This window comes from Canis lupus, chromosome 15, assembly GCF_011100685.1.
Source record: "Canis lupus familiaris isolate Mischka breed German Shepherd chromosome 15, alternate assembly UU_Cfam_GSD_1.0, whole genome shotgun sequence".
Lineage (NCBI taxonomy): Eukaryota > Metazoa > Chordata > Mammalia > Carnivora > Canidae > Canis > Canis lupus.
In genome coordinates, this window is record NC_049236.1 from 22,873,918 (window position 1) to 22,886,325 (window position 12,408).

Below are 12,408 nucleotides of genomic sequence, written 5' to 3' on the forward strand. Positions count from 1 at the left end.
GTTCTTCTACTCTTTTTGCCTCTGAATTTTAAACACATTTATAATCTTGAAATCATACTATGTATAATTTTCTGTGGTGATTTTCACCTGGTAGTTATGTCAAGAACTTACCTCCATGTCAAGTATTCTTGAAAAACTAAAATTTTGTTAGCTGTATTTGTTCCAACTTACAGAGTACTCAAGTTATTTACTTATATTCTGTTCTAGAAATTTAGATTTTAAAAAATATTTTCAGGGACACCTGGGTGGCTCAGTGGTTAAGCGTCTGCCTTCAGCTCAGGACTTGATTCTGGGATCCTGGGATCAAGTCCTGCATTGGGCTCCCCTCACGGAGTCTGCTTCTCCCTCTGCCTTTGTCTCTGCCTCTCTCTCTCTCTCTCTCTGTGTGTGTGTGTCTAGTTATAAATAAAGAAAATTAAAAAAAATTTTTTTTCAGTATCATAGTAGACATTTTGACAAACGTCTTTATGCATCTATCCTTTTTATATTCCTGATCCTTTTCTTTTTCTTTCTAAATTTAATTCTTTTTAAATTTAATTTTACTTTCATAAAAATAATACATATACATAGTTAAAAAAATTCTTCTAAGGCATGTGAAGTGAAAGTGTAGCCCCTGCCTATCTTGACTCTCAACCCTAGCTAAAATCTGGCTCCTCATAGGCATAGGCATTTCAGCTCTTTTTTTTTTTTAATTTAATTTAATTTTTTTACTTCAGCTCTTTAAGCTGTTTCTTCTGATTTTTATCGTACATGCCAAAATATGCTATTATTTTTTTAATCTTTCAAAGTTAGGCCTTACTCAGTCATTTCCTACTACGGATGGAATCATCTTTGTTGTACCACCCTCCAGCCCCTAACTTACACACACATACATACACACAGACACACACATATTTTCCTTCCCTCCTCTTTGCAGTCATATCACATTTTAGGTTAAATGATATCTGGTTTTTAGATTATTGTCATTTAAATATTGTAAATATATGAATTCATATAAATATTGTTTAGAGATAAGCCCAATAGTTTGTTATGATTTTATTTTTCTTCTTTGTGCATTTGTATAGAATTAGTAATTATTCCATTTTTTATTTGCTGCATTTTCTATACTCCAAACACTAATGCTTCTTTTTCTTCAAACTCTCTAACTTGATACATTTCTTCTCAATATGATCAGATATTTATAGTTTGCTTTTTGAATCTTTGAAATTAACTTTGGAATAGAGTAAGAAAATCTAACATTCTTCTCCTCCTTCCGTCGGAGGGAGGAGGGGAGGGGGGTGTGCGGGGAGGGGGAGGGTCGGGAGGGGGCGGGGAGGGAGGGGAGGGGCGGTGAGGGGGAGGTAGGAGGTCGGAGGGAGGGAGGGCGGGAGGGAGGGGGAGGGAGGGAGTGAGGGGCAGCCGGAAGGAAGGAACTTCCGCCATTCCTTCCTTCTTCCTTTTTTCTTTCTTCTTCTTTTTTCTTCTTTCTTCTTCTTTCTTCCTCTCTCTCTCTTTCTTTCCAGTCAACTAATTTTCCCATCAAGTTCTGAGAAGTAATCTTTGTCTTCCCTAAAATGTTATTTTTATTTTCAGAGCAATTTTATTTTTAGAGAGGTTATTAGTTACTTTCGCAACCTTTAACTATTGCATTGTGAAGAGCTCCATTTCATGAGTCTCTAACATGACACGGACATGAAAACTACAAATATGCTTCTTTGTGGTGCTCTACTGTCTTCCTGTCAGAACTATTTTTTTTCCTGTTACATACCTTGTATCTTTAGAATAAGAAGTCAATCAGAGAAACACAAATACCTTATGGTCTCACTCATGTGTGGAATTTAAGAAACAAAACAGTTGAACATAGGGGAATAGGAAGCAAAATAAAATGAAAACAGAGAGGGAGGTAAACCATAAGAGACTCTTAACAATAGGGAACAAATAGGGTTGCTGGAGGGAGGTGGGAGGAGGGATGGAGTAACTGGGTGATGGGCATTAGGAAAGCACTTGTTGTGATGAGCACTGGGTATTATGTGCAACCGACGAATCACTAAATTTTACCCCTGAAACTAGTAATACACTATATATGGACTAACTTGCATTTAAATAAAATCTTGAAAAATATATTGACACTCAAAATGTAAAGATCAGCTCATTTAAAAAATATGCTGAATTATCTTGTATTTTATAAAGTGAATTTTGTCATCTAATTTCTGCGGTAAATCCTTTTTTTTCTCTTGAAAATCCTAAATATGGTTGTAATTTTGTAAAATGTCATAGGTCTAACATTGCTGTGGAACAGTAGACAGTCGTTGTGACTTGGCGACTCAAATGAAGGCCTACATATGTGTTGTTGGTTCCTATGCTTTCTTCTCATTTTTCCCCCTTCAAGGTTCATAATAGCCCTAAGTGCCGTGGTTCGGTGTATTCCTGTTATCGATCAATCAGCCTCTTCTTTTCAGACCAAGAGGAAATTCGAATTTACGGGCATGAAATAAAAAAGAATGGATTCAGGTAAGATAGGATCAATGACATAATGAAAATAACGTTATGGATTGATAGAATTTCCAAACATCTCATGCCCGGAATTGAATTATGGAGAGTAGGAAGAGAGAATTTCTTTCAAACAATAATCTTAAAGTTATCTCATACAGACATTAAAACTTTAGCAAGCTCCAAGGCCGGTCAGGTGACCAGAATCTAAGCAGTTTAACCTCCCTAGTTTGTACAGGACACATTTACGTTTGCATAGGTACAGATGAGATTATCACATCTTTTTCTAGGAGAGATTCAGGAGGAATCTTCATAGTTCAACCCTTCAATTATTCTTGCCCTCTTTCTTAAATCTTTTCTTTTCCTTTCTTCTTTTTTCTTTTTCTTTCTTTCTTTCTTTCTTTCTTTCTTTCTTTCTTTCTTTCTTTCTTTCTTCTTCTTTCTTTCTTTTTTCTTTTTCTTTTTCTTTTTCTTTTTCTTTTTCTCTCTGTTCCTTTCTTCCCCCTTCCCCCTCCCTCCCTCCCTTCCTTCTTTCCTTCCTCCTTTCCATCCTTCCTTAGCAGTAACTTAAAATAAAATTAAACCTTTGGAAGTCTTTCCCAAATTTGTGTGAATTAGGCTTGAGTGCCACTTGAGACTTTTCATTAGTGTTCTGACAAAGATTCAGAACCAATAAATAACTGGCTTTCTTGAATAGATCAGAGGAAGGCCCAGTTTTGCCTTCCTACCTAACAGGAATAAGACCTGGGAGTTTTGGGGAAGGGGATGTTTATAGTTTGAAGAAAGGCTTTATACATGTAAAGTAGGAACACTGTGGAATAATCCACCCTTCAATTTAAGTAATTATAGAATTACCCATTTTATAATATTTCTTGGCTGAGCTATGCCAGAAAAAGTAAATTGTGGGATGGAACAATTCTATCATTTAGAATTCATTTGAACCCTGGGGATTCTTTCCGGCACAATGGCTTTACCAAGCTATGTACTTTTTTTTAGTTTAGATTCCTCAAGAGACAGCAGGTGATAGCATAAAGGGTTTTGGTTGAAGTACCAGGCAGCCACTCTGATCTAAGCTTTGTCACAGTCAGGGGACCCTAGGCAGTCCCTCACATCTCTCAGGCTTATTTTCTTGATCATTTGGGCTCTGTACTTCTCATTTTCTTAGAAAAGAAAGCTGAGCCTTAAAAAAAAAGTATTTACTTATTCATGAGAGACACAGAGAGAGAGAGGCAGAGGGAGAAGCAGGCTCCCTATGGGGAGCCTGCTGTGGAACTTGATCCTAGGACCCTGAGACCACACCCTGAGCCAAAGACAGATCTTCAACCACTGAACCACCCATGTGCCTCTGAAACTGAGCCTTTTGTTTTTTGTTTGTTTGTTTGTTTTAATATTTATTTATTTATTCATGATAAACACAGAGAGAGAGAGAGGCAGAGGGAGAAGCAGGCTCCATGCAGGGAGCTTGACATGGGACTTGATCCCGGGACTCCAGGATCACACCCTGGGCTGAAGGCAGGCGCTGAACCCCCGAGCCACCCAGGGATACCCTAAAACTGAGCCTTTTGAATGGGAAAACAATGCAATTGCATATGTATTTCTTGGAGCTTAATTTAAATAGTAATTTAGAATTCCTTATATGGGATTTGGGGTAATATAATGGGTCCCTTTAAAAATCATTACATTTTATAAAACAAAAATACCAATGCCATGCAGGTAGATTTTCAGGGACACTAACTCTTTGTTAAATCTTAGAGAAAATATTTCTTTGAGGATTTCCATTTGTATGTTAGATTCCATTTGTATGATTTATATGATGGAAAGAGGATGGTTTTCTTATTATTCAGCTAAGTTGCTTATAATAATGCTGCACCTGGCCTAGGGCCTAACTCAAAGCAGGTGTTTGAGAAATATTTGCCAAAATCAAATAAAATCAAATCAAATGTACAAGGCTCTGCAAATTGCACCTTCCCTGTCTGCACTTTGGTTCTTTCACCTGTGAAATGAAGGGTTTTGGTACATATGAACTCATGAATAATTTTCAGCATTAATTTGTACATTCATTTTAGTTTGCATTGTGAATGTTTCCTGACTAGGTTGCACAGAATTTTTCTTAAATTTATGGGAGATTATCTAATTTTTACTATTATGCCCCATGTCTACTAGCATTGTTTTATGTTATACACAGCTGGAGTATCACAGTTAGGCATCTTTTATTTTCAAAAATTGTGTATTTCATCAGATTTGTTGTGAAAGAACCAAATGACAAATGACCAAACCAATAAATACCCACAGCAGAACAACTTTATCTTCATACACTTAACATCCTGTAGCTATGAAATATCTTTATAAACCATGATTTACTTTTCTCGAGTATAGCCATTATAAACTCACAAATTTAAATGATATTACTCATACTGGCTTTGACTGTGAATTTAATATGAATTTTTCATGCTTATGATTTTTAATAAGAATAGATTATGGCAGTAGTTAACTAGAGTCACATTTATTCTCCAATGCAAAGTTTGGTAATTTTCCTATTCTTGTAGCTAACTCCCCATAAGAAATTATCTTCAAACAGCTCTGTACAAGTGATTGCAGATATTCTGAATTGTTTCTTGGGAGGTTTATCACTTTGTTAATGAATATGTTTGGTTTTATAGTTTTTGTTCCTTGGATCATGCTGTTTCTGGAAAGGAACTCTCTAATTTGAAGTTTTTGAGAGACATGTATGAGTAGACCAACCAGCCTCCCTCCTCACTCATATTATAGTTATAAGCTTCATTTAGCATGACTATTTTAGTAAAAATGACTTTTCCTTGCATCTTCTCAATTATTAGCACCTGCTCTTTTCTGTAATACTTGTGGGTGGGAGGAAACCAGTGATCTTTCTGAAGTATTTTAGGTGACTTACTGTGCTCTTAAAATATCTAATTGCTTAGTTTTCTTAATTATTACATTTTCCCACTTCTTTCCTATGTGTACATATTTGTAAAAAGTGGAAAGACTAGACATTGGATCAGTAGTTTAAATATTCAGTATGACTCTTGTGTAAATAGACCCAATTATATCCAATTTTAAAAGTAGGAATAAAAAAAAAAGTAGGAATATAACCCCTATGTATTACTGTATTACAAAGTATTTTACATTTTTAATAATGTACTTTGCAGTATTAAAAATGTAAATTATAATTAATCATGCCCAGACATTTTTCTTTTGGAAAACAATGACTTCTACCAAGGTGACATTTTGGGGATAGAAGCTCCTTACAGCCAAGTTTAAAGCAAAATTAAACAAAATCAGAACTCAGCGTGTTTATATGTTCACCACTGTTTCTCTTTACTTCAAAATTGTTGACCAGCATTTTTAGATTATCTCGTATTTTCTAGATAGAAATAAAAACATTTACCTCCTATTGTTCTAAACAGACAGGGTTATTTCCAGATTTATGAAGTCACTGATGTTTAGCAGAAATGTATTTTTAGTTGGTTGAAAGAAGTATCCAATTATATGTAGAAAATCTTTACCAGTGGAGGTAACAGGTACCATTTTTTGTTGTCTTTTTATTTCAATACTAAATGGTGAGATTTCCCACAAGATGGTTGTTTAGGAAATCTAGCTGCATAGTTTATTCAATAATTTTGAATAATAATTATCTTTTATTTATTTCTCAGTCACTTCAAGAAAGAAATAGAGCATCTGTAATGAATTTAATTCTTAAATTCGCTTTGTTCTATTTTTTCAAGTTTAACGTTGCCTCAGACTATTGGGCAGATTTTCATTGAGAAACTAGCTGACTATATTCTTGTGAAAACAACCTTTGGTTTTTCATTGGCTTGGGATGGAATATCTGCAGTTTACCTCAAACTGTCCCAGGAGCATAAAGGGAAATCGTGTGGTTTATGTGGAAACTACAATGACATTCAATCTGATGATTTCATCATTCAACAAGGTAAGTGTGTGCAAAGGAAGAAGTGTGTGATACTTCTGAAGACTTCTTCCTTCACTGATCCACCTATTTGTATCCAGAAGGGTGCAACTTACCATAGGCTGGGTAAAATTGGTAGCTATCACTTGCCTGCCTAGTGATTTTAAGTGAAGATTGAATAGAAAAATATTTGTCATTCTTAAAAACCATAAGCTAGTTTGCATTCGCTAAATTAAGATAGAAGTATAACTCATGTAACAAATATTAAATAAGCATTTACTCTGTGTCAGACACTGTTGTAGGAACTTGGGATACATCCAAGACTCCTCCCTTGTCTAGGCTTATATTTTAGTGATTGAAACCCATTTGAGACAAACTTACCTACTTTTAGACAAAAGATATTTTGCATCCAGTCTTCACAGGAATTAATTCATTGACTACCAGGATAATGGTTTTGTAAAGATCATAATGCGAACAGAACTTATAAAGTTGAATAAGAACTTGGAAAGTTTTTTTAGTTGTGTATAGTGACGTACATGTCATTGTTTATTTATCCTAAGTCATGAAACTAATCTCAATGAAATTAGTTCAAAATTCAAAATGGATTCTGTTTCAATTTAGATACTAGTGTGCAGCAGCAACAGGATAGAGATTCACAGGACACAATTATGAGTTAGGGCCACATTTTAAGGTGCAATAAAGGAGAATACTGCTCCTAATACCAGCACACCAGACTGTGAATCTTGCTCCAACTCTTACCTGTTGTATAACTTGAGGCAACTCATTTGATCTCTCTGATGCTCAACTTTTTTTCATCTGTAAAATAGAAATATATTAATTCCAAATTCAGTGTTGTCAGCACTAATAATGTACCTTGATACTATTTGTGATAACAGTTAATATGATCATGTATCTATATTATCCCCAACCCTTACACTATCCTGTAAGGTGGTTGGTATTTTCTTAATTGTACCATGAGTTCACAAGGTGATGTGCCTAATGTAACATAGTTTGTAAATGGTACTGTCAGGGTTGGGTTATCCATCTGACTGGCTTCTAATCCCATGCTTAGATAAATGTGTGAGAAACTGACTTTTAATCTGTAATAGTGCCATGTCATGCTTTTGTTTTATAGTTTAAGATTTATAGAGAAGTGTCACCCATATGTTGTGTTTTAAGAGACAGTGAAAGTCCTACTTAGACTGTGGGTTCTGGAGTCAGACGATGGGGTTCAAATTCTGCTTTGCCAATATTAAACTTTCTAAATTTAGTGATATAATAATAGTATGGAGTTGCAAGGATTAAATGAGGTAATCCATGTAAAATATTTCATCCGTTGCCTGGCACATAGTTAATACTGAATACATTTTAGCTGATTTATAATCATCTCCAAGTATTCTCAATAAGCCTAGAATGGAGCTCATAGGGAAACATTTGATTAAAGACATTGGTTTAAGAGGCCCATGTTAAAATGCAAATGTTTTACCCAAGATGGATAATGCATCATCAGGATTAGTTTATTAACACTGAGAATGAAGAAGAGGATTCCAAGCAGTTTTTCTCATGTGTAAAATGAAGATAATAATAATGACCCTAAAAGCTTCCTAGCCTTTGAGGATCAAATGAGAAAATGTAAGTGAAAGTGCCCAAAAGTCTGTAAGCACCATGCAGATGTACAGTTTTGAGATCATCATGGACTAGTGTTTTGTCTCCAGTTAGCTATTTAGAATAAGAGGATTCACAAACTTGGAATCTTGAGCCTGTACTAGGAAGGATGGTTTGGGACCAATCAGATGGTCATTATTGATTTCTTTTTCTTTGCTATCAAAGCTTCATGAAGAAAATAATACTTAATTCAGTTCTCAGTGTTAGAGTTAGAAAATCAGCTGTGGGCAGCTTGCCCCAGGGACGTCTGGGGAACATGGTACAAAGGTGAGGATATAACACAGCATCTGCTCTTGCTAGAGGCTGAGAGACTCAGGTAAGGATTTGCGTTAAGGGTCAGACAGACTTTGATGACCTGGGACATAAAACGTTTGCTCATAAAATGGTTAGATAACTGGGCAGCGTGTAGAAGAGTGTTAGCAGATTATAGCTGGAAGAAGACCGGCAGGAGGCAAGTGGACTGAATTATGGCTAAATTGGCAGAAGGCAAGAAGGATCCTGGAAAGTATGTAGGAAGAGCCTAAAGAGATATTTCAGCTTTTTCATAGTTTTTTTTTGGTGCACAGTGGAAAGCAGAGTAATAAAAAAACTAGCACAAGAACTTATAAGGATGCCACAGGAAGCTGCCCTCCAATTATCTCCCATTCTGTAATAATGCAAGAAAATGTCTACAGACGAGCTGTGTTACCTTTAGCTTTCACATGCCTAGTGTTTTTTTTTTTTTTAACTCACTCTTTCCTCTGCTGATTAGATAAATCATTAGAGGCATTGAGTTAGTTTGATTGAAAGCCATTGAATGCATAGTTTCTTAACAGTGATTAAAATTGTATTTCTTCCTGCATCCCTACTCGTTCTTCAGGGATGACTTCACAAAGAAATGAGGCTTTTCAGAATTTCTGTGGATATAGAAATATTTTAATTGATTGGCTCGCAGAGATTCTGGTTCCATAATTCATGTTTATAGCTAGCTACACATCAAAATAGAAGCCCTGGTTTACTCTTGTTTTTCCCAATGTAGCAATTAATAATGCCTCATTTTCACTCTTAGAAAGTGTTCCAATATGTACAAGAAATTACTTTACTTATAGCATATTTTATACAAAACATTTTAAACTGAGTTTTGCAGGCTTCCAGACTACCAATTGATACGGACTTAAAGTCTCATTATAACCAACTTTTGTGACTCTTATTAATGCATTGTTACAAAAATAGCTAAATATGTAGTTTTAAGCTAGGATTAAAGTGAACTCTAGGGGACTATCCAGGCTGTTTAGTTACATTAAAATTTGTGCATTGATATTGAAATCAGTGGGCCTTTGGGTAATATTTTTGATCCTGCAGACTTTTCAAAAATGATGATGTTTTGAAATGAAATGTAACTATACATTTACTTAAAAGTAACATCAGGGGCACCTGGGTGGCTCGGTCAGTTGAGCATCAGACTCTTGGTTTCAACTCAGATCATGATTTCAGGATCCTGGGATTGAGCCCTACCTGGGCTCTGGGCTGAGCCTGCTTAAGATTCTCTTTCTCCCTCTCCATATGCCGTTCCCCTCCCAGCTCTCTCATGCACACATGTGCGCTCTCTTTCACTCATTATAACAAAACAAAACAAAACAAAACAAAACAAGTAACATCAGTTTTTCCTTTTTAAAAAGGTATATTAGGGGCCCCTGTGTGGCTCTGTTGGCTGAGGGTTGGACTCTTGGTTTTGGTTCAGGTCATGATCTCAGTGTCATTAAGATCCGATCACTGCGTGGGGCTCCGTGCTCAGGGGGGCATCACCTAGCAATTCTCTCTCTCCCCTCTTCCCCCACCCCCGCCCCATGCATGTGCACCTGTGTGCTCTCTCTAAAATAAATGAACCTTTTTAAAAAATATATATTAGATCAGGCCAATGCTTGGTTCAATGTGTAACATTTACCAACAATATCAGAGATAATGAGGTGGGCCAAACTTGAAAGCTTTAGGGTTCTAATAATCTATTTAAATTTTACAAACCCCCATTGATTCATTCACTTATTTATTTAAGATTTTATTTATTTATTCATGAGAGACACAGAAAGAGAGGCAGAGACGTGGGCAGAGGGAAAAGCAGTCTCCCCCCAAGGAACCTGATGTGGGACTCAGTCTCAGGACCCCGAGATCACACCCTGAGCCAAAGGCAGATGCTCAACCGCTGAGCCACACAGGAGGCCTCATTCACTTACTTAGCAAATATATTTTGAGCACCTACTACATGTCAGATACTAAACTAGGGATAAGCAATAGGGGCATCTTTGACAAACTCTTACCCCTCAATGTAGAAGACAAAATGAATAGAGACTAATTAAAATATAATTTTTGTAAGCAACAGCAGCTATGAGGAAAAGAATTTGGGAAAGGAGATTAAGAGTGATACAACAGGGTGTGTTTGGTAGTAGTCCAGATCATGTGACAGAGATGTGTCTGAGGAAGTCCTATTAAACAGACATCTAAAATAAAATAAAATAAAATAAAATAAAATAAAATAAAATAACATAAAATAACATAAAATAACATAAAATAAAATAAAAATAAAAATAAAAATAAAATAAAATAATAAAAAAACCCCAAATGAAGTAAGGAGGATTGCAGAGGGAAGATTGGAGGGAATTTTGAAGGATGAGGAGCAGGAGCAAGGTGGGAATGAGCTTGAGTGGAGAGCAGTATAAATAAGGCCAGTACGCCTGGAGTAGACTGAGCAGGACTAAGGGTGAAGGAAATAGGAGGTATGGGTGTGAGTTTGGTGGGTGAAGGTGATGGGGAGTGAGGGGAGTGCAGGGGCCAGACTGAAAAAATCTTCCAGGCCACAATAAAGTTGGGGATTTTACAAAGAGAGGGAAGCATTCTTGTGGATGAACTCCCACCACATTCTCCCAAGCCTTGGTATTATAAGCAGACATGTTCGGATCTTGAAGATGCTGAGCGAGAGTGGTCAAACATCGGGCCCAAGTTACTTATTCTAGTGGTGCGGAAGCTTGTCATCAGTGCATGAACTTAAGTGGTGAGGAACCTAAAGCTCCCATCTGACAGTTGTCTTAGATGAAACTTTGAGATGTTACCTTGTTTGGTTCTCCTACATCTTTGAGATTTTAGATTCAACCTTCCTCTAAATGTGGGGCAAGATTAATTTTCATATGAGGCCCTGGACTTGTTCTCAGGCCAGGTGCTGAGACGTTTTAAGCTTGATGTGGAGCTGGGACCCACAAGCCTCACCACCAACCATCTGTCTGCTGCTGCCTGCACATTAGCTCCTGAAGCTTGCCTCTACGCAATGCGGGATAGTAGCATGATCCTTTAGCAACCTGTCCTGAGCACGTTTAGAAACACTATTGGTCATCTTCAGATGAAATGGATTCACTTCTTAGTCTTCTCTGGGTGTCTCTTCCAGTCTCTCGTTGTCTGTGTGGTTATCCTCTGAAATCTCCACGGAAGACTTTTTTTATTGTTGTGTACCTCAAAAATGGAACTACGGTTTTAGTAAGGTTTTGATTGATGTTAAATATAATGAGGGGGCTGTCTGAAAAATTTCACCCCAACTCTTACTTATGCTTCTTAGTTTTAGGTGTATTTTTCTCCTCTCTACAACACACTCAGGCTAATGAGTGCTTTACTGGTGTGCGTGTTGCACCATTCACTTTTAATCCCGCCTCATGTTGCTTCAACGATGTTTGCTTTTTCTCTCTCCAACGATGTGAACTTTGATTTGGTGCTTACACTTTGTGTGATGTATTGTTATCATGCTAAGGTAATATTATAGTCTAATATCACTGGCAATCATTGCTAATTATAAAGTTATTGAATTTAACTTTTTGACCAGGAAGTTGATGAGCTGTGTTTGGGTAAAGTGATGCTAATACACATATTTCTCTCTCTGTGTGTGTTTGTATGAAACAGAGGACTATACAGAAGACATTGCTATGTTTGCAAATAGTTGGTCAGTGCAAATTCCAGATGACACCAAATGTGTACCCACACCCTCAGATTTTCCAAATCCGTGCTCCAGTGGAATGCCAGCATTTGAGGTAAATTTGATGTGAAAAGTTTGGGCATGTTGGGTATAATATACACATATTGCATTTGTATACTGAATATTAAGCACTTTTAGTGCAAACATGACATAATTAAACACTGTAAAATTCAGGGAATGTCTCTGCAACAGGAATAACTTGAAGATTATTTAGAAATAGTGAATGTAATGAGTTGCATGAGGGCGCTACTTACTCATTGTGCAAATACGTAGTTAGAAAAATGGTTACTATATGGATGAATTACCTTCCCTTTCCTGGTAAGAACAGAGGGTCCTGCCAATAGATCAGTGGAAGAAA

At 36.6% G+C, this 12,408-nt stretch overlaps 1 protein-coding gene and 1 long non-coding RNA gene across 2 annotated transcripts in view; one reads left to right on the forward strand and one right to left on the reverse strand.

Annotated features, from left to right (window-relative positions):
- OTOGL (otogelin like) overlaps positions 1–12,408 on the forward strand; it is a 131,289-nt gene that overhangs the window by 13,321 nt on the left and 105,560 nt on the right. The window contains exons 7-9 of the mRNA XM_038558530.1: positions 2,369–2,490; positions 6,213–6,418; positions 11,978–12,105. Coding sequence (XP_038414458.1) covers positions 2,369–2,490; positions 6,213–6,418; positions 11,978–12,105 — 456 coding nt within the window. The remainder of the gene's footprint in view (positions 1–2,368; positions 2,491–6,212; positions 6,419–11,977; positions 12,106–12,408) is intronic.
- LOC119869352 overlaps positions 1–12,408 on the reverse strand; it is a 41,408-nt gene that overhangs the window by 7,430 nt on the left and 21,570 nt on the right. The window contains exon 3 of the long non-coding RNA XR_005370402.1: positions 7,154–7,210. This is a non-coding gene — a long non-coding RNA (uncharacterized LOC119869352). The remainder of the gene's footprint in view (positions 1–7,153; positions 7,211–12,408) is intronic.